The following is a 21,855-nucleotide window of genomic DNA, read 5'->3' on the forward strand; positions in this document are numbered from 1 at the left end:
AAAAAAATACTCCAGGAAACACGAGCTGTGTGACCATTTACATAGCGCATGCTATTGTACAGACTGTAAGTCTGTTTCTTACAGCCTCGTTTTCATCCACGTAAAATAACGTTTGCGTCAATGTTTTGTTGGTTTATTTTGCAAGAATGACAGTCTGATTGCTCATTATCCTGCTTATTACAAGACTACCCTGCTGAATAAATAAATACATGGACTTGAAACATTGATTTGAGTTTAATTTATTTTATTAGCTTACTTGTAGAGAACGTGAGTGATTCCAGAAGTAGGAAAGATGACTCGCAATAACCAGATGACCAGTTTGATATCACTTTATCCCCAAATGTGTGGATGTTGTTCAGAAATATCTGACCGCTAGATGGCAAGATGGACCAATCGGAATCGATTATTCCAAAGAGCCATATAACAAAAATGTATAGTTGGTTTTTGGATATTAATTGACGATACTACCCTTTTTTTTTATTGTGCCACTTGCTTTGCTGTGTGTGTTTTCCAGGAGGCACAGAAGGTGAATAACCCTATGAACAATCAGGCTGATGGAGCACCGAAGACCCTGGGTGATAAAGAAGAAGCCCCAGCCAGTGAGGTGGGCTGGATGACATCAGTCAAAGACTGGGCGGGGGTCATGATCTCAGCACAGACCCTTACCGGCAGAGTTCTGGTGAGAGTCCAATGTACAATTACATCACAAACAGCTACTGCAACACCACCAGCTGTCCACAAACTCCCTGACAAGATAATACCTGGGTGATTTATGGAAATACGCTTTGTTAAAGGGAAAGTTCATCCAAAAATTTAAAATTCTGTAATCATTTACTCATCCTCATTACAGTGAAACTCCAAAGGAGATGTTAGTCACCTTTTATGTTCATTGTATGGAAAAAAATGCAATGACAGTGAATGTTGACTGAGGCTAACATTCTGCCTAACATCACCTTTTGTGTTGCACAGAAGAAAGAAAGTCATACAGGTTTAGAATAACATGAGGGTGGGTAAATGACAGAAATTTAGTTTTTGGTTGAAGTAACTCTTTAAAGAGTCTCATTAGCATGCACAATGTGTAATAAAGGGCTATTGGGACAGCAGTAACACTAAATGGTAACTCGGTCTTGGGGAGAGGGGGTGTTCATCACCACAGCTTTTAGTGCCAAGACAGTGCTAGACAGGGACAGGTCAATTAACTATGAACAATTGAGTCAATTTTACACATAATAAAGATAATTTACTTTGGGAACATTATGCAAATGAGAGCAGTCCTAATTTTATGACCTTCAGCAAATTGTGGACAAAATCTGGTTTGCGTTGTGGTTTTCCACTCTGGTGTAACTGCTATTCTGAAAGCTAAATATCATACACCAGTAGAGTTGTGACTAATTTATTGTGTCTGGAATATTAGTCTCCCATTTCTGCATCTCATCTTTCAGGTAGAGCGACCTCTGTACATGACAAGAGTGGGAAACAGGGGCCTCAGTAGACCAGTCTAGTCTAGTGTTTCTGACACAGTGCATGACTGATCTGTAATTTACAACAGTGTAGTCAGTACAGCTACAACATGAATGAGGTCTGGACACTGTTGTTTGAACGTGTTGTTGAAAGGTTGCTGAATATCTGCTCAGCTTTCCTGGTTCAGTAAAAATCTTCAGTTCCATTCCATCAAGTAGAGCCACATACTGAATTGTGTTTGCTCAAAGCTAAATTAAAATTAAGTGCATCTTTTATTTTCGACAGCACCGATATTAATGAACTGAAGATTGTACCCTTTGCTCCTTGTAAGCGATTGAGTTCTGACTAACCAACTTAAGTGGTTGTATGTACTGTACAAGTGTATCAGATTTCTGTTTGGTGAATTATGGAAACCAATAGCCTTGCTGAAGTTCTAGGATGAGTTCACCTCTAGACTGATGCTTAATATAATACACTGATGCACCCCAAACTGAAAATTCTGTCATCTTTTACTCACCATCATTTTGTTGCAAACCTGAATATCTTTCTTTTGTGGAAAACAAAAAGAGATCTGAGGCAGAATGTTAGTATCAATCACAATTCACTTTTAATTGCATCTGTTTCCAAACAATGAAAGTGAATGGAAACTGAGGTTAGCATTCCTTTTGTTTAAATGTAATGTAAATGTAAATGTACATGTAATAGTCAAGTTATAGTGGGTTTTTGTGTCGTCAAGCTGCAGTCTTCATCTGTCCAAGGATACACAACATAATGTGTAATTACATTTTTGAAGTAAGGATGTCAACTGAGGAAGTGCTGGTAATACATGTCTAGTGTCACCTCTTTCTTTTGCAGTATGCTCACAACGGCAAGGCCAACTGTGGTCCGATTAACGTGTGCATACAACTGTACATGCTGGATGAAGTCGAGCTACAATTGCATTATCTTGGTCTGTTAGTCTGACTTTGCAAAATTGGACTTTTATAATTTCAGAGTGTGAACACACATATTAGACATGCAATGTGAATCGACCAGTGCTAAATTGAAACTGAGCTCTTTTTATCCTGAAATACTTTTCTACAAATATATCTGCACATTTTCTGCTTAAAGGTAAAGTGTGTCATTTTTTACTTTATTCTATCTTAGTTTAATGTGCAGAAAGCCATTAATAGGTGGTCTATTACTATTACAAACTCTGTTTGTTTGAGCAACTTTCAACTTTTGGCTCAACCAGTGGTGCGAATTTGGGGCAGGATTCCCTGTTTGAGCTGTCTTTGCCTTGACATCCATATTAATTCTGTTGAGATGTCAGCAAAGTGCATTGAAATTTACTTTAGGGATGTGTGTTCTTTATTTAATCTGCTGCCCTGAACTCTACGCATTATGACTTATACAGTGGCTGGAATGAATATATATGTGTGTGTTCATGTGTGGCAGTGTGCAGCTGTTGCCCTTCCCTCCTCCTGTGGTCTACTCCTGGCCTTTCCTTTAAGAGAATGCTATTTCATTTAAGGTCTGGCCCATCTATCAGGCTCTAGCTGGAGCATAATGTAATTGCGTGAGTGGGAGTATTGTGCCATGGCTGTAAATGTGCCGTAAGCATTATCCCCCCCAACTGCAGGTCCAGCTGGAGTGCTTTATCAAACCCGTAAATCAACATTTTTCATGGGCCAAGACTCTCCATGCATCAACTGCATGCATCCACATGTCTTTATATATATATATATATATATATATATATATATATATATATATTTATTTCCTTTACTTACTTTCACTCTTTCTTACTTTATTTTCTTTCTTATTTCTTTCTTTCTTGTTTATTAAGGTGTATTTGTTCAAACAATCAGAGCAATGTTTTGAAAGTGCCACATAGCCATAGTGTTCATGCTCTTAGGTAAGCCCACCTTATACGGTATATATTCTGTGTGTGTATATATATATATATATATATATATATATATATATATATATATATATATATATATATATACACACACACACACACACTACTGTTCAAAAGTTTGGGGTCACTTGCCTGAAATGTTTCTCATGATCGTAAAAACCTTTTGATCTGAAGGCGTATGCTTAAATGTTTGAAATTAGTTTTGTTGGCAAAAAAATTAGTGTGCCAACATATTAATTTATTTAATTACAAAACTAAAAAAAATAAGTTTTTGAAATGGATGACTTGAACCGACTAATTAAGAAAAGCAGCCACTAAGCATATAGATGGGAATTCCTTCAGTACTGTTTAAAAAGCATCCCAGGGTGATATTTCTGCAAAATCTAAGCAAAGGTTGACTACATTGAAGATATATATATATATATACAGTTGTGCTCAAAAGTTTGCATACCCTTGGAGAATTGGTAATATATGTACCATTTTTAAAGAAAAAAGTCTTTGGTCGTCTTGCATGAACCGCAAGTTTGAGATCTCCCCAGAGTGGCTCGATGATATTAAGGTCAGGAGACTGTGATGGCCACTCCAGCACCTTCACCTTTTTCTGCTGTAACCACCAGAGGGTCAAATTGGCCTTGTGCTTAGGGTCATTGTCGTGCTGCAAAGTCCAAGAGCATCCCATGCGCAGCTTTCGTGCAGAAGAATGCAAATTGTCTGCCAGTATTTTCTGATAACATGCTGCATTCATCTTGCCATCAATTTTCACAAGATTCCCCGTGTCTTTAGAGCTCACACACCCCCAAAACGTCAGTCAGCCACCACCATGCTTCACAGTGGGGATGGTATTCTTTTCACTATAGTCCTTGTTGACCCCTCTCCAAACATAGCGCTTATGGTTGTGACCATAAAGCTCTATTTTGGTCTCGTCACTCCAAATTACAGTGTGCCAGAAGCTGTGAGGCGTGCCAAGGTGTTGTCGGGCATATTGTAACCAGGCTTTTTTGTGGCATTGGCGCAGTAAAGGCTTCTTTCTGGCAACTCAACCATGCAGCTCATTTTTGTTCAAGTATCGTCATATTGTGCTCCTTGAAACAACCACACCGTCTTTTTCCAGAGCAGCCTGTATTTCTCCTGAGGTTACCTGTGGGTTTTTCTTTGTATCCCAAACAATTCTTCTGGCAGTTGTGGCTGAAATCTTTCTTGGTCTACCTGACCTTGGCTTGGTATCAAGAGATCCCCGAATTTTCCACTTCTTAATAAGTGATTGAACAGTACTGACTGGCATTTTCAAGGCTTTGGATATCTTTTTATATCCTTTTCCATCTTTATAAAGTTCCATTACCTTGTTACGCAGGTTTATGACAGTTCTTTTCTGCTCCCTAAGGCTCAGTATCTAGTCTGCTCAGTGCATCCACATGAGAGCTAACAAACTCAGTGAATATTTATACACAGACACTAATTGCAATTTAAAAAGCCAAAGGTGTGGGAAATTAACCTTTAATTGCCATTTAAACCTGTGTGTGTCACCTTGTGTGTCTGTAACAAGGCCAAACATTCAAGGGTATGTAAACTTTTGATCAGGGCCATTTGGGTGATTTCTGTTATCATCATGATTTAAAAAGGAGTCAAACAACTATGTGATAATAAATGGCTTCATATGATCACTATCCTTAAATAAAATTTTGCATGATCAGTCATATTTTCAAAATCAATGCCAAAATTTCAAAATTTCTGCCAGGGTATGCAAACTTTTGAGCACAACTGTGTATATATATATATATATATATATATATATATATATATATATATATATATATACATACACACTGATCAGCCACAACATTAAAACCACCTGCCTAATATTGTGTAGGTCCAGCGCCAACCCGCATCTCTGAATAGCATTCTGAGATGATATTCTTCTCACCACAGTTGTACAGAGCGGTTATCTGAGTTACCATAGACTTTGTCAGTTCAAACCAGTCTGGCCATGCTCCATTGTCCTCTCTCAGCAACAAGGCATTTCCGTCCACATAACTGCTCCTCACTGGATATTTTTTGTTTTGGTACCATCCTGAGTAAATTCTAGAGACTGTTGTGTGTGAAAATCCCAGGAGATCAGCAGTTACAGAAATACTCAAACCAGCCCATCTGGCACCAACAATCATCCATGCGATTTATCTAATCAGCCAATCGTGTGGCAGCATTGCAGTGCATAAAATCAAGCAGATACAGGTCAGGAGCTTCAGTTAATGTTCACATCAACCATCAGAATGGGGAAAAAATTTGATCTCAGTGATTTGGACCATGGCATGATTGTTGGTGCCTGATGGGCTGGTTTGAGTATTTCGTAACTGCTGATTTCCTGGGATTTTTACGCACAACAGTCTCTACAATTTACTCAGAATGGTGCGAAAAACAAAAAACATCCAGTGAGTGGCAGTTCTGTGGATGGAAATGCCTTGTTGATGAGAGAGGTCAACATAGAATGGCCAGACTGGTTCGAACTGACAAAGTCTAAGGTAACTCAGATAAACGCTCTGTACAATTGTGGTGAGAATAATATAATCTCAGAATGCTATTCTGAGATGCAGGTTGGTGCTGTTTTGGTGGCACGAGGGGGACCTACACAATATTAGGCAGGTGGCTTTAATGTTTTGGCTGATGGGGGTGTGTGTGTGTGTGTGTGTGTGTATGTATATATATATATATATATATATATATATATATATATACACACAATGTTTCTTAAATCAGCATCTCCACATGTATGGCAGCCATTCCATTCCATTTCAGTGTCTGTTGAATTGCTGCTTGAATTTTTGTGCCAGGAGTGGCATAAAATCACCCAACAGCAATGTGAAAGACTGGTGGAAAGTGTGCAAAGACACATGAAAGCTGTGATTTGAAAATCAGTGTTATTCCACCAAATATTGATTTCTGAACTCTTCCGAAGTTAAAACATTAGTATTGTGTTGTTTAAAAATGAATATGAACTTGTTTTCTTCGCATTATTCGAGGTGTGAAAACACTGCATCTTTTTGGTTATTTTAACCAGTTGTCATTTTCTGCAAATAAATGCTCTAAATGATAATATATTTATTTGGAATTTGGGAGAAATGTTGTCAGTAGTTTAAAGAATAAAACAAAATAATTCATTTTACTCAAACACATACCTATAAATAGTAAATCCAGAGAAACTGAACATTTGGAGTGGTCATTTTTTACAGAGATGTGTGTGTGTGTATATATGTATATATATATATATATTATAAAATATAAAAATATATTTATTATTTTTCTAACTTGAACCAGATGATTTTCATGAAAGTCAGTTTCGTTAACAGTTCTTAAAGTCAGTTGCAGATAGAATACTAAAATACTCTAAAATAGTTTGTTTTCAGTTTCCTAACATTATTGTTTTCCAAATTATGTGGTTAAGGAGAGCGTTTTTGAAAGTCTACATTTTCTGTGGATTAAACCACCATTCCAGTGTGGATGAGATGTGTAAACATAGCAAATTAAATGCGTTTTCAAATGAAAATTGAGTGGTGTGGCCTGAATATACACTGTTGCAGCAAAAATACTCATAAACTCATAAGTTTTGTTATAGTAAATTATGCTAAATTGTAGTAGTAAATACAAAATTTGCAACATTTAAATATTTTACCAATAAAGTACTGTTTGTTTTTGTTCTGTAGTTAGGTGATATAAATGATGATGGAATCATTAAGGAGAATTGAAACCAGAATCATTAAGCTAAATTTCTTTAGATTCCTTTACTTATTCAATGTCAACAGGTAGTTCTGCACTTATTTCTGCTCAAGAAATCTATAGCCAAAAGATGTGTCATTGAACACAGTCAAAAAGTTTCAAACACAGTCGAAAGTGCCAGTTTCACTCTGCTTATTTTTTATATGGAGTATCTTAAGCAGGAGACAGAGGCCTCGTTATGCCAGAGCTACACACATCCCATGAGAATATTATCAATTTCTGCAAATGAGCAATGCTTTCATCAGCCTCTCTCTCTCTCTCCCATCTCTCTCTCTCTCTCTCTCTCTCTCTCTCTCTCTCTTTCCCATTCTCAAACTAGTGAGACTGGTTCTGTAGTTGGGTTGGGCTGTATACATAAAATAATTATTTTATGATTAATCAAAATATGTTTCAGCCTTTTGACAATGTTATATTTTACCTCATATATTTGTGACTTTGCTCTGAATTGCTTGAAAGGGACAACTGTTAATCAGAGGAATTTTAATTACAACCAAACAGCCATGATAGTCAATTAGACTAAATATGTTTAATGCTAGAAGTTATATACTGTAAAAATCAAGTGATCAAAGGCATGTTTTCCTCTGTATTTTTGAGTAAATTAACTTATGAAAGAATGATATTTAATTATTTTATCATTTATGTACACAAATATAACAATACAATGTAATAAAAACAATGTGTAAATGTGTAATTTATTCAAACATTGTAATACATGAAAAATGCCACACAGGGACTACAGTAAAAAAAAAAAAAAAAAAAAAAATGCATATGAATTATTAAGAACCAATCAAAATAAATGAGTTTTGAATCAATTTGCTGAAATTGACAGTTTGAACTTATTCATGAAAATGAATTAAACTCATATAACTCTAACACCATTAAATTGCTGCTGAAGTTTAACCCCCCAATCCGTCAGACGAACGCCTCTGCGTAGCTCAGTAATGTAACCAGTGCTGGGCCTGGTCTTAACAGTCTCATATTCTTTTTTTTTTTTTTTTTTTCTTCTGATTAACAGTTTTTATTGATTCGTTCAATTAACAAAGAAAAGCAAAACATATATTCACAGAATCAGCATTTAACCCCCACTATTACACCTCCCTCTCCCAATCCCCAACCCCACCCTGACCCTCAACAAACATCCCTGTGTTCACACGAGTATACACACACACACACACACACACACACACACACACACAAATATAATAATCACACACATTTAAAACTATACTTCTCTCTCCACTGCCCCTCCCCGAGAGCCCTCCAAGAAGGCCAAATAGCTGCCCCATTTCCTATCAAATGAATCTTAAGTTCCCCAGTCTTCTACATGATATTTCCTCGAATGCCGCCACCCTCCACATCTCTGTGCACCACTCTTGAAATGAGGGCGCTCCAGCCGACATCCATCCCTTAGAACAATCTGTCTGCCGATCATAACACTGGTTAGGACCCAATTTTTTATGTTTTTATCCCCTATATTAATGACTGCCTCATCGCCTAAAATACAGAGTCTGGGGCAAAATGTAATTTGAGTGCCCAATACGTCACACACATAAAACTCTGAACCTTCTACCAAAATTCTTGGATCTTAACACACCACCAAAAAACATGGGTTGTGTCTCCATCTTCTGATTGGCATCGCCAGCAGGTGGGTGTGTCTTTCAGACCAAGTCTATACAATCTAGAGGGGGCCCAATAGAATCGATGTAAAATCTTAAATCACATAAGACGCACCCTTGCCTCTCTAGATATAGACTTGATGTTTTTTTTAATCCTAGCCCACACTCCCTCCTCCAATACCAAGTTTAAATCTTTCTCCCATAATCTCTTGGTAGAAGTTAGAGCTCCGCCCCCCCAGACTCATTTTACATTACATTTTACATTTATGTGTTTGGCAGATGCTTTTACCAGTTATGTGCTTTAGCCCACTACGCCACCACCACTCCAGACTCTGAATTAGCAGGGAGTAATACACTGATGCCTCATGACCTTTTCCAAAAGCAGTAATCACCACTCCCAGAGTGTCTGCCGCTTTAGGGGGGTGTATGCTACTCCCAAAAATAGTTCAGAGCAGGTGGCGCAGCTGTAAATACCTAAAGAACTGAGGTCTGGGAATCCCAAAATGTTGAACCATAGTTTCAAAGGATCTCAACACTCCCCTCTCGTATAGGTCACTGAGTGTATTAACCTCCCTCACAATCCACTCTGACCAGCAGAAAGGGGACTTATTAATACATAATTTGGGGTTCAGCCATATGCTTGAGGCAACATTTAAATAAATGTCCGAATTAAACACTCTGGACTAGAGCCCGACCGATATGGGATTTTTGAGACCGATACCGATTTTAGAGAGGGAAAATTTACCGATTACCGATATGGTGGCCAATATATGGATTTTTCACCAATTTTGCACTGATATGACTATGCAAAGGTACTCAGAAGGCTGCTTTAAAATATTTTTATCAAAGAATATTTGACATTATTATTATACATTGTCAACAAATTCTAGAAATGAACACTGAGAAAATAAAGAATAAATAAAAATACAATAAATAGCTTAATAAACATCAGTACTGTATGTTTAGTATCAGTCAATTGCTGACCATTTAAATAAAGAATAAATAAAAATAAAACAAATAGCTAAATAAACATCAGTACTGTTTAGTATCAGTCAAATGCTGACCATTAAAATAAAGAATAAATGCAAATAAAATAAATAGCTTAATAAACATCAGTACTGTATGTTTAGTATCAGTCAATTGCTGACCATTTAAATAAAGAATAAATAAAAATAAGACAAATAGCTAAATAAACATCAGTACTGTTTAGTATCAGTCAAATGCTGACCATTTAAATAAAGAATAAATTAAAATAAATAGCTAAATAAACATCAGTACTGTTCAGTATCAGTCAAATGCTGACCATTAAAATAAAGAATAAATAAAAATAAGACAAATAGCTAAATAAACATCAGTACTGTTTAGTATCAGTCAAATGCTGACCATTAAAATAATGAATAAATAAAAATAAAACAAATAGCTAAATAAACATCAGTACTGTTTAGTATCAGTCAAATGCTGACCATTAAAATAAAGAATAAATACAAATAAAATAAATAGCTAAATAAACATCAGTATTACTGTCAAATGTTGACTATATTAATACTGCCGAGTCAAGATAAACAGATAAGCAGCGGTGTTACACCGTATTCTGCTATACAAGTTCAGGGGAAACTTTCAACGGTGGAAAACCAAACTTTTAAATATTACATTTTGTATATGCAATGAGTGGAATTGTTCAGTTGAAGGTGGTACCAAACTGTGAATCCTGAACAAAATAGTTTGGTGAATGCATGTTTACACATTAGCTTCCACTCAGCTGACAACAATGAAAGTAGCTACGTGATTAGCTAGTTAGCTATATGCTTGTTGTCATGGAGAGTAAAAGTCAGATGTTGTTTATTTTACTTTCCAGCATTGTGTCTCACCAACTAGGTAATAACATAACATGAAATCAACACTCAACACACCGCACCGTTGTCTGTTGAGCTGCAAAAAGATGCTCTGATGTTTACATTTCAGTCTGCTACATTATTGACTGCACTGACAAACTATAGCTGGCTAACAGCAAACAGACATGAGTGACATGGTTGTCAGGGACAAGGTTAATGTTATATTAGTTATATTGAAAAGGGAAAATTATGGGGTCATTGTTAAGTTTCCAGTATGTATTTAACAAACTAGTTAACTTACTGAGACACAGCTCAACTCCGCCCTGTCTGCAGAGCCACCGTCAGCTCAGCTCTGTAAACAATGGAGTCGGAGCGCGCTCTGCTGGACAAACTACGCTATGACACCAATTCTAAAGCATTGTTTTCTGCATTATATGCATTTTGTGTGTGTGTGTGTGTGTATATATATATATATATATATATATACGTTTTAATATCGGTAAAATATACGCCGATACCGATATATCGGTGAAAAGCTAATATCGGCCGATAATATCTGGACACTTTTGTCCATACCGAGTGCAAATGCAAGATAACGGGGTGTAACTTAAATTCTCGGATTAGTTTGATAGAAAAGCTTTGCAATGGTGAAATAGGGACAAGAAATTCCTGTTCAATACAAAACCAGGGAAGGGCTATCTCAGGTGGAAGCAATCAATGAGCCAAATGTCTGAGACCGAATGCTTAATAACAAAACAAAATCTTGGGTAGGCCTAGCCCACTTTTGTCATTCGGCCTATGAAACTTACTGAAATGTAATCTGGGATATTTACCATTCCAAATTAAGGACTTTGCTATGCTATCAATTTGCTTGAAATAAGAGAGTGGGACATATACAGGGAGAGACTGTAGCAGGTAGTTGAATTTTGGAATACAATTCATTTTAATAACATTAACCCTCCCAATCATAGATAAATGTAATGAAGCCCACCTGCCCACATCGCTCGAAAACCTTTTTATTAAAGGGTCAGTTGCATGAATTTGCATGGAAACATGAATTTGCTGGGAATAAAATACCTAAATACTTAATGCCCTGTTTGGGCCACTGGAAGGCGCCCGGCTGAAAAGCCGTTACTGGGCAGTGCGCTGTCAGAGCCAGAGCTTCTAATTTAGACCAGTTAACTCTGTATCCCGAAAACTTAGAAAAGTAAGGTAACTCTTGCACTCGCTTGGATCTTTGTCCTTTTTAAGAATCAGACTGATTTGTCATGATTGGCGGAAGTTTTCCATTTTTTTAATGATTCCATATAAACTTCTAGCAAAAGTGGAGCCAATTCTGTAGCATAAGATCTAAAAAACTCAACGGCAAAGCCATCTGGCCCCGGAGCCATGCCTGTAGGCATGGCCTTAATTAACTCGCCAAGCTCCTGCAAGGTGATCTCAGATTCAATTTTTTTGCTCAGCCATCAGTTTAGGAAGATCTAATGGTTCCACAAAGTTTCTAATATCCTCATCAGTAGACGAAGACATGGAACTATAGAGATCAAGATAGAATTCTTTAAAAGCGTTATTAATATCAATGGTTGAGGTAAAAATTTCACCACCAGCAGATTTCACTGAGGGAATGGTAAAAAAAGACTCTCTCTGTTTTATATATCTAGCCATAAGTTTTCCTGCTTTGTCCCCCAACTCAAAGTATGACTGTCTTGCCCTGAATAGCCAAAACTCCACCTTCCACGACAAAATAGTATTATATCTGTATTTCAGTCGAGGCCATTAGACGACATTCAGCACTTCAGCTCTGCCTTGGCACTTTTAATATTCCCTTCCAATTCCACAAGTTGTTGTACTTTGGATTTTTTGGTGAATGAGGCATACTGTATGATCCGGCCCATAAGAACTGCCTTAAGTGCCTCCCAAGCCACGCCCACAGAGGATACTGAGGACCAGTTGGTCTCCATATAAACATTGATTTCAGCCTTTAATATTTGTTGGAATTCAGGATTTTGCAAAAGGGATATATTAAAGTGCCAACTATATGATTTCCTTTTCTCCATATGTGACAACACGTGTAAACACACCAGGGTGTGATTGAGACTAAAATGTTTCCAATTGAGCAATCAACAACAGATGAAATGAGGGACTTATATATATACATATATATATTCAAGACTAAATCTTATGGACTGATGAAATAATCTATAGTCCCTACCAGATGGGTTCAAAAGTCTCCATATATCTGTAAGACCAAGATTTTTACACATCCTGTGAAGCATCAATATTGCTCTAGGGGTCTTGCACACTTTTGCTTCACTATGATCAAGGACTGAGTCCATCAAAAGATTAAAGTCTCCTACCAATATTATATCATGAGGTGTGCCAGCGGCTTGCAACATCCCTTCAAGATCTATAAAAAAGCCTTAGGGCCGGGTTCACGAAAATTTTCTTACGAAAAAATTATGAACGTTTTTAGGATAAATTATAAGAAGTTTGTAAGAACGTTCCTAAGTGTAATTCTTGAAAAATTCTGAAGAAGTTCTCAAATATTTTCTTAAGAACATCTTAATTTTTTCTTAAGAATAAAAAGACAGGCTTTGACATTGTCTGATTAGCCTGCTCATGGGCTTGCGTTGTCTAATAGCCAACAACAAATTCAATGCTTCAACACTGGTAAATCTTAACGATAAATGTATCTATTAACCTTTTTTTTTCTTCTTTTAAGTAGCAATCACCTCGCGATAGTTTTTTGGAATGTAAAGTGTGTGAGCTGTGTTAGTTTAAAGAAATTAACCATCATAGGAGAATTTACTTGCTGCTAACCATTTGATAACTTTTAATTTGACATGGAGGAAAAGAAAAGAAACAAAAACTTCTGTAGACAAGAGCTGGATGTTCTTGTTGAGGAAACTACTGCAAGAAAAAAGTTCTCCTTGGGAAGCTTGATAATAATTTCACATCGGAAAGTACGAGGCGGGTGAATGGGGAAAAGGTGGCAGAGGCTTTCTCCAATGTGCCCAACTCTGATAGGGATGTTGATGGGGTTGACAAAGAAAGTCTCAGCTTTCTAATGCTATAATTATTATGTTTCTATGAACACCAAAAATCGCAGAGAGAGAGTGCAATATGCAGCGCATCCATTTGAGAACCACCACATTAAGAAGCTTCAAAACAACATTTATTGTTTGAATTTGGTGATAACTTTTACATGGTTTACAAGCTGAAAATAAAAATATAATTAAACACAAAACACGTTAACACCAGAAATGTTTTTTGGTCTAAAATAACATTTCTATGTAAACAGCCCACTGCGACTTTAGACTCAACTTTAAAAACCCAGTAAATTCATTAAACATCTTACCTTTTAGAATTTAAGACAACTGTGAGGTTATCCTAACTTTAAGATGTTATTTACGACGATATTTAAGAAATTTTATTTCGAGAATTTGAATGCTTCTTAAGTTTTTTCTTGAACAATCTTAAGAAAAAAGATAAGAACTTTCTTAAGTTTATTCGGGAATACAAAATACATATCTTCCCAAATTTTTCAACTTCCTGTGGGGAAAGATGCGTTTCTTGAAGAAACACTATAACATATTTCTTACGCTTAAGAAGAGAAATAACCTTCCTTCTTTTTATGGGGTACCCCAACCCATTCACATTCCATGTGGAGAGAAACAATCCACTCATATTAACATTTGACATTTTGACATATGAGAAAAAATAGATTGTGTGTCAAAAACAAAATTATAAAGACCTCATTCCAACATTAGTGCAACAGTCAAACCCCGAACTTCCCCCAGAATCAAACAAACAGAAAAATAAAAGTGTGCGCATTAACTCCGCGCACGACAGCACCAACTGACGTCCATCCCTCTAAACTCAAACAGTCCATGTACGCCTACAAGAGCCCCCGCGACAATTTTGCCATCAAATTGCATAAGTCCGGTGTTTCTATACAAATTTTGTGAGACAGAATTACACAACAAAAGATAATAACTCCAGCCAATAGGCGGAATAAACACAAAGAGCGTGTAGATTCATCCACAAAACTGTGCGGAAGATGTGTTACTCCACAAAACAAACTCCAGCCGCTAGGCAGAACCAGCACAAAAAGGAAAAAAAAAGGTGCTCAGTTTCCTCGAACAGTCAAACAAATGTTCAGTGGGTCAGTCCATTCGGCTGCAATGTGAGTACCACAAGATAACTTACTCCATTGACTTTATGAAGGACATCGCTTGCTGTGGGCATGTGAATGTTTTACGGCCATCCTTAGCATCTATTCTCAATTTAGCCAGGAATATGAGTGCAAAAGTGACCTTCCATTGATGTAAAAGTTTCTTGCATTCCTTGAATCGATCACTTTTGAATTCACGAAGTCTGGTAACAAGAAAATGCTGTGGTTTTTCCAAGAAAGCCTTCCTTTACTCCTCGCCTCACGTAACACAAGATCTTTATTGGATGATCTCAGAAATTTGGCCAGAATTGATCGGGTCCTGCCTCCTACCGCAGCTCGCCTAGAAGGAACCCTGTGAGCTCACTCGATTTCCAGCTTATGGCCTGTTATGTCAAGCAGATTTGGAAAGAGCCCGTCCAGGAATTTCACCATATCCTGACCCTCTTTGGCCTCAGGAATTCCAACAATACGGACGTTATTCCTCCGGCTACGGTTCTCCATGTCCTCCAGCTTCTTTCAGACAAGCTCCAAATCCACCTCCAGATAATCGATCTGTTTCTCGACATCCCCCACTCTTGTAACCACCTCAGAGAATTTCATCTCCATGGCAGTGATCGATCGACGTATTACAGCAAGATCCTCCAAGTCAGCAATGACCTTTGTCAGCATTGCCGACATGTTCAACATCTCTTGCCGAATTTCCCTTATCTCTCTGACCAAATGGACTCCCTGGCTTGGGGCCTTCTCGGGGGTGTCAGCTTGAGCACGTAAGAGTCTTTTAATGTCTCCAGAGCCCGAGGATTTTGAATTCTTTTACATATTGTCCTCCTAGAGCAGTTATGGAACAGAGTGTATAGAATCTCAACAGTTTATATCATTAAAAGTGTTTAAACTAGCAAAGTGCGCAGAGCTCGCCGTTCACACGTCTGATCCTTGCATGGCATCACGTGACTCAATGACAGTCTCATATTCTTACATATTGTGCTACTGGGAAATTTCCTAGTCTTTTGAATAAAATGTCATTGCAATATTCATGATGTTGCTTAATTTTTTTATTATATATAGCAAAGTTATTACTATATTATACAGTATATTGTGAGTATTCTATAAATTGCCCAGCCTTATTGTGTAGTCAGCCCTTGCAAAATATTGTATGGCGGTACCATGGAAATGGTAATAGTACTTTGGTACGGATTGATTACAATATTCGTATACTATGGTATTACATAGTAATCCATAATACTTCAAAGAATACCATGGTATTACCATGGTACCAAGTCCAAAACAATATGGTACATGTTTTGGTTAGTGATGTCTTTGTGTGGGGAAAGAAGAGTGGAGTAGTATTCCTGCTCTGTCCAACAGTTCCTACTCCTGTTACCTGCACTACTTCACAAACACTACCAATTAAAAGACTAAAATGCACACTGCAGTTCTGCATGGTACATACACTATATGGCCAAACGTTTGTGGACACCATATGTGCTTGATGAACATTTGATTTCAAAACCGTAGGCATCAATTTCCCCCTTTGCTGTAATAACAGCTTCCACTCTTTTGGGAAGGCTTTCCACTATACTGTATGTAGTAACATGGCTGCAGGGATTTGCTCTCATTCAGACACAAGGCTATCAGTGAGATGTTGGTCGATGGGGCCTGACTTACAGTTGCTGTTCCAGTTCACCCCAAATGTGAGCAGTGGGGTTCAGGTCTGGGCTTTGTGCAGGCCAGTCAATTTCTTCCACACCTGACACAGTAAACCATTTCTTTATGGACCTCACTTTGTTCACAGGGGCATTGTCATGTTGGAACAGAAAAGAGCTATCCCCAAACAGTTGCCACAAATTTGGAAGCACATAAAGCCCAAGCCATTACATAAAGAAACATTAAGATTTTTCTTTACTGGATTTAATGGAGTAACCAGATTCGTTAATTAGAACGGGGTGTCCACAAACTTTTGGCTATATAGTGTATGTTGCATTGTGGGACTGTGAGAGTGTGTGAGTGTAGATGAGTAAGTGAGTGAGCATGTGTGGGTGTCTGTGTTTATATGCAGCTGTGCTTTAGATCCCATATGTACTATGAGCTTTTTGTGTATGTAAAACATGTGAGTGCGTGTGTGTCTGTGTAGGCGGATGTATGGACTCATGCCCTCTATCAGGGTTCTTTTGCAGCTTAAAATCGCAATGAGCATTCGTGGACGCTGAGCCTGGCTGGTAACCATAGCAACAGCAGTTTACCATGGCTCTGTCATTCTGATGCGCAGAACTGGCAGTCTGTTTACATCCTCTGTGAAAATGAGAGAATTATCTTCCTCCTCAATCCTTCCTCGAGCGCTTTTGTCACGGGCTAAAAGACAAGTAAGATGAGGGTGACAAGCACCTGTCTGGGCAGGTAGATCATGTATTATGCATGTTGACATTGTGGAAAATAGGGCTGGGAATTGCCACAGACCTCCCGATTCGATATTACAACGATATTTCCTAGCCGATTCGATATGTATTGCGATATTGCAATTCTGTAAATGTTGCGATTTGATGTTTTGATATAAAGATAAAAAATAAAAAATAAGTCCTTTTAGTCCTTTTTCTCAGAAAAATGTCTATTGAAGAACAGTTGTGTCAGAAATGACAACAGTTTTAACTCTCTAATAAATAATGTGCAAAACTACCAATTTAAAACTACCAATGGACCAGTCAGTGTGTTGTCTGAGCTAGGCGACTTGTTAGTGCAAAGGAACCCATGTAAGGGGGTTCCTTTGCATTATTATGTCCATTTGTATTCAGCAAATAAATATCTACAATGTGTATCGTTTTAACATGTCAAACTAATTTTTTATTTTAGAATATAAAATATAAAACATATATTAGGCTACATTAGGCTATTACTATTATCATAATGATAATTTTGCAACATACAAATGGAGACTAAAGAGTTAACTTGTTCAAGAACCATTTCTGGGGCTGTACTGAATTAAGACACACATTACAATTCACCTGTAGTCCCAATGTCGTTGCATGTTATTTGCATATGCTTCCTGAGATAGTCTGAGATCCTATGCAGCATTCTCATAGACAACACTATTCTAACAAACCGCTCCCAGAAAAAAATGTGAGAACTGTTGGCGCCAAAGTGCAAATGAACTTCTAAACAAAAAAGCATATAAAACATGCTCATTGCCAGGATTTCTTTCGTCTGTTCTTCAAAATATAATCAGGTGCGTTTCCTCAAGCACACGTCTTTGTGTCTAGCGGCATTTCTTGTTGACAGTGCCAAGACGTTTTTTTGAAATTACCCGCCACTGCGCATGAGTACCCTGAATGTCAGATTATAAATATTGTGGGGTGCAACATGTAGTTTAAGCCATCCAACAGTTTGATGAGCCTTTTTACAGGTAAACTTTTTATTAAAGCAGTGTCAGACAGAATCTGCAGAATGACTTCTGACAAATACTCTCCACAAGACCTCTCAAATAAACTTTTGGATTATGCATAATAACAGAAATATTGATCACAGCAGAGGATTTTGCAGTCTGACAGGGAACAAATGGCGCTTGATGGCTGTAGCAGCGGTGCATTAAAGGACTAAACGTAAAGAATTAAAGAGACAAAACTTCTCAGAGAGAAAACATGTTAGTGTGGAACTCTGCACAAATACAGCTTCCTATATTTATCTATTAATCGTTGTAGCATTAAGATAAACATGCATTTTGTTTTTTATTAAATAAAAAATCGATTTTACATCAGGGAGACTATTTTAAAATTGTTTGGCTCAAGAATCACGATTTGTAACAGAATCGATTTTTTTCTCCAGCCCTAGAGAAAATGAAGGCTGAAGCACATGTCCTCATATTGTCCATTAGGATTGCTTGATGACTTTAAGGGTGCTAAGATGTCAGGTGCTTCCTGTAGGGAATCATTTAATTACATGATTTATCAAAATCCCCGTATCACAGTTTAACTGCCTGTCTCCTTGGGCGCTGCTAAATTATGGTTGTCTAAATGAGCATCATTCATGTGTTTTTGATACTACCCATTTTATGTAAATGATGGACACCAGGCAAAGCCATTGAGGTGTTATGGTTTATACAACATTTCACCTTCATAATAGCAGCACGTCATGCATCATTTGTCCTTATATTATGTACACCAAGGCTCTTCTATCACTCATTCACACTTTGTAATAACCTTTGTGCTGCTGGCAGGCATTAATACCCTGTTTCTGATGAATGTCCCCATAGGCTAAGAAAGCACCCTGTATTTTGTATTTGCCTATTTACTTCCATTGTGGCCATAAGCTATTAACACTGGACTCCCAGATGGCTGATGGCAGCATGTCATATATTTGCCTCATCTCATCCATTGCACTAAAACATCATCAGACACATAAACAAGAATTTGGCTTTGTCATAAAGGATTACTTAGCAGCTGGCTCGGTTTTTAAATGTGATTGATCTCTTCTCTGCATGTGTGGGGGCAGCAGGAACTGGAATAACAAAGACTTGGCTCTTCTAACTGCTGATCTGAGACCAGCTTTCTGTCTTATAATAGTGGAAGATGGGATATCGCTAATTGAAGCTTTGAAACAGTTCCCTGATGAGTCTTTTTATGCCTTTTCTTATTAGTTGGGTACCTCTTTCTCTTCTCTCAGACAGCTTTATTAGCTGTCCTTGGATGCAGGGATCATGCCTGGGCTAACATTCTCTGAAAGGTTCCTGCTCGTTCTGACACCAGAGGGCTCAGGAGGAGATGAGAACGTTAGCCTCAGAAGAACTGACAAGAGTCTCCACCCACAGGAAGCGTGACTCAAAAGCCAGCTGCTGCTTCAACATGATCACACAGGAAGTCGGCATGCTGTTTCCGAAAGTTCCAGTAGCTTAGGATGACGACACACTGACATGCAGCATTACCCACAAGACATTTTTGCATCGGTTTCAGTATATTTACCTTCCCATGTTGCTTGACTGTCAGCACATTGCGTCATCAGCGTGAGAGACAGCGTGAGACTTTTGCTTAATCAGTGACGTGCATGATTCAAAGGTTGCACTTTTCCCCCTAACATTTAATTTTTATCCACTAATGGTTAAGTTTAGGTTTGGTTCGAGGGATAGAGTCCATAAAATATGCATTCATTTTCACTGTATTACATCCTGTACAGCTGAAAGGAACTCACTTCACAACTAGCCTTTGACAACCTCTCCTGGACATAAATGGAGCGCACATGTCTATACGCCCTACAACACTTACCACTTTGACCACTGGGGGCAGTGTTTTAAATTTCGGTTAGCATATATCGATGTTTGCTAAAGAAAAGTCAACCTACTCTTTCTGATTTCACTGTGAGATCAGGCCAGCTGCTTCACATTGAAGCACTGCTTGTGCCCAATGAAGGGCAGATGTCAGGCATTTTAGAGGTTAGTTGAAGCTTCAGAGCGGAAATACATGACACAACTGACAGATGTGTTTACCTCAATAATCAAGAGATCTGCTAAAATGTATTTCCTGACTTCATGACATTAAAGGAATTGTTCACCCAAAAATTTACATTTTTGTCATCATTTACTCACCCTCAGGTCGTTTCAAGCCCATATACTTTTCTTGTCAAAGATGTAGAGAGTAGGGATGGGCACAGGTACCTAAGGACTTGGAAGCGACAGCATGAAAGCATGAAAATACATTAATTTCATGTTTTCTTTTTTCTTTTTTAAATATTTCACACCAAAATTCAGTTACAACCATGCCCAAACATACTGTAGGGCCTAATTTTTTTTATTTTGAGAATGTTATGGCATCCTTTTCAGGACTACCTTTTGGTCCTTTACCTTTAGGTTAGACAGAAATTTCCATCAACACTGTAAACAGTGACCTTCAGTCTGGGGTAGCAACATCGCTCAAAACAAAAGAGGGTTTACACTTGGGCATACGTGGCTACTAATTTTTACTAGTGGACTAAACGGCCAGAAAAGTAGCCGAGTAGTCTGTTAATCAGTGGGTCAATGTTTACCTTATGTATATGATTTAGAGGTTGCGTTTACTTAAAATTTTCCAAATTTTAAAAACATTGATGGATAATTTCAAACAACATCTGTCATATTGGCAGATAAAGTACAAGAAAGAAATTGTTCAAACCTGTTGGTTTAAATGGTCTCAGCGCAACTGAGATGATGCGGATGAGAAACTAAATCATGCATATCTCCATTGACAGATTTATGTTCATTACGTTGTTATAAACGTTGCAAAACATTCATGTCCCTATGATTTCTTGATTGGTTTCAGGGTGCATTACAATAATTTTGGCTTGTACGTGAAAAAAGAACACTTTAAATATTGGTAGCACTTTGCAGCGCGGTTCCCTCATACATGACACAAAGTGCTCCTTATTAACTTTATTTACAATTTAGTGTAATTTCAATATATTTTGTATATGTTGAAAATGTATTTGCCCTCAAATACACAGGACACAGTGTGTAGACTGAGGAATCCTTCTCCCGCTGTCACCATATGGAGCAAGGGCAGCTGAAATCAAGTGATCAATGAGTAGTCTGTACGGACTCAAAGCTTCGACTAGTGGCAAAACGAAGCGAGTATTAAAGTAGTTGATCTAAGCTCTTAAAAATGCAATGCTCATGGTACAACATGCTGAAAATACGGCAAGGTGCAAAGCAACTGCATTATTTCCATCTGTGCATATAGACCAACAATTACAAAAAAAGAAAAAACGCAGATTAAACAACAGAGTACTCTAGTACTTAGCTGATTTTTGAGACAAAATAACCAAAATGCCCATCTATAGCAGACAGACAACCCTCAGTTGTCTTATCATCTGGTAGTGTGTTCAATAGGCTGTAACAGGTGCAGACAGGCCTTGTGCCCTTTGCTCTCTTCATTTTATCCAGCCACTCACTGGGAATTCTGGGAACAGGTCTGGGTACGTGTGCCACCAGAGCTGGGCAGCAGACATTCACCTCTATGTGACTTGGGAGGGAGAGATAGAAGAATGTGCTGTGTCAGTTAGCAGCCACCTAATGACCTCTGTGCTTTATGTGGCCTGTCAGCTTGACCCCTACACCAAACTTACCAAACATGGCCTTGACTACAG

General features: G+C 37.8%; 1 protein-coding gene across 10 annotated transcripts in view; it reads left to right on the forward strand.

The window, feature by feature from the left end:
- Nucleotides 1–21,855, forward strand: part of kcnma1a (potassium large conductance calcium-activated channel, subfamily M, alpha member 1a) — a 312,165-nt gene that overhangs the window by 89,993 nt on the left and 200,317 nt on the right. For all 10 annotated transcript variants that reach the window (XM_051651297.1, XM_051651298.1, XM_051651289.1 and 7 more), the window contains exon 2: nucleotides 515–679. In XM_051651297.1, coding sequence (XP_051507257.1) covers nucleotides 515–679 — 165 coding nt within the window. The remainder of the gene's footprint in view (nucleotides 1–514; nucleotides 680–21,855) is intronic.

Source organism: Myxocyprinus asiaticus, chromosome 23, assembly GCF_019703515.2.
Source record: "Myxocyprinus asiaticus isolate MX2 ecotype Aquarium Trade chromosome 23, UBuf_Myxa_2, whole genome shotgun sequence".
Taxonomy (NCBI): domain Eukaryota; kingdom Metazoa; phylum Chordata; class Actinopteri; order Cypriniformes; family Catostomidae; genus Myxocyprinus; species Myxocyprinus asiaticus.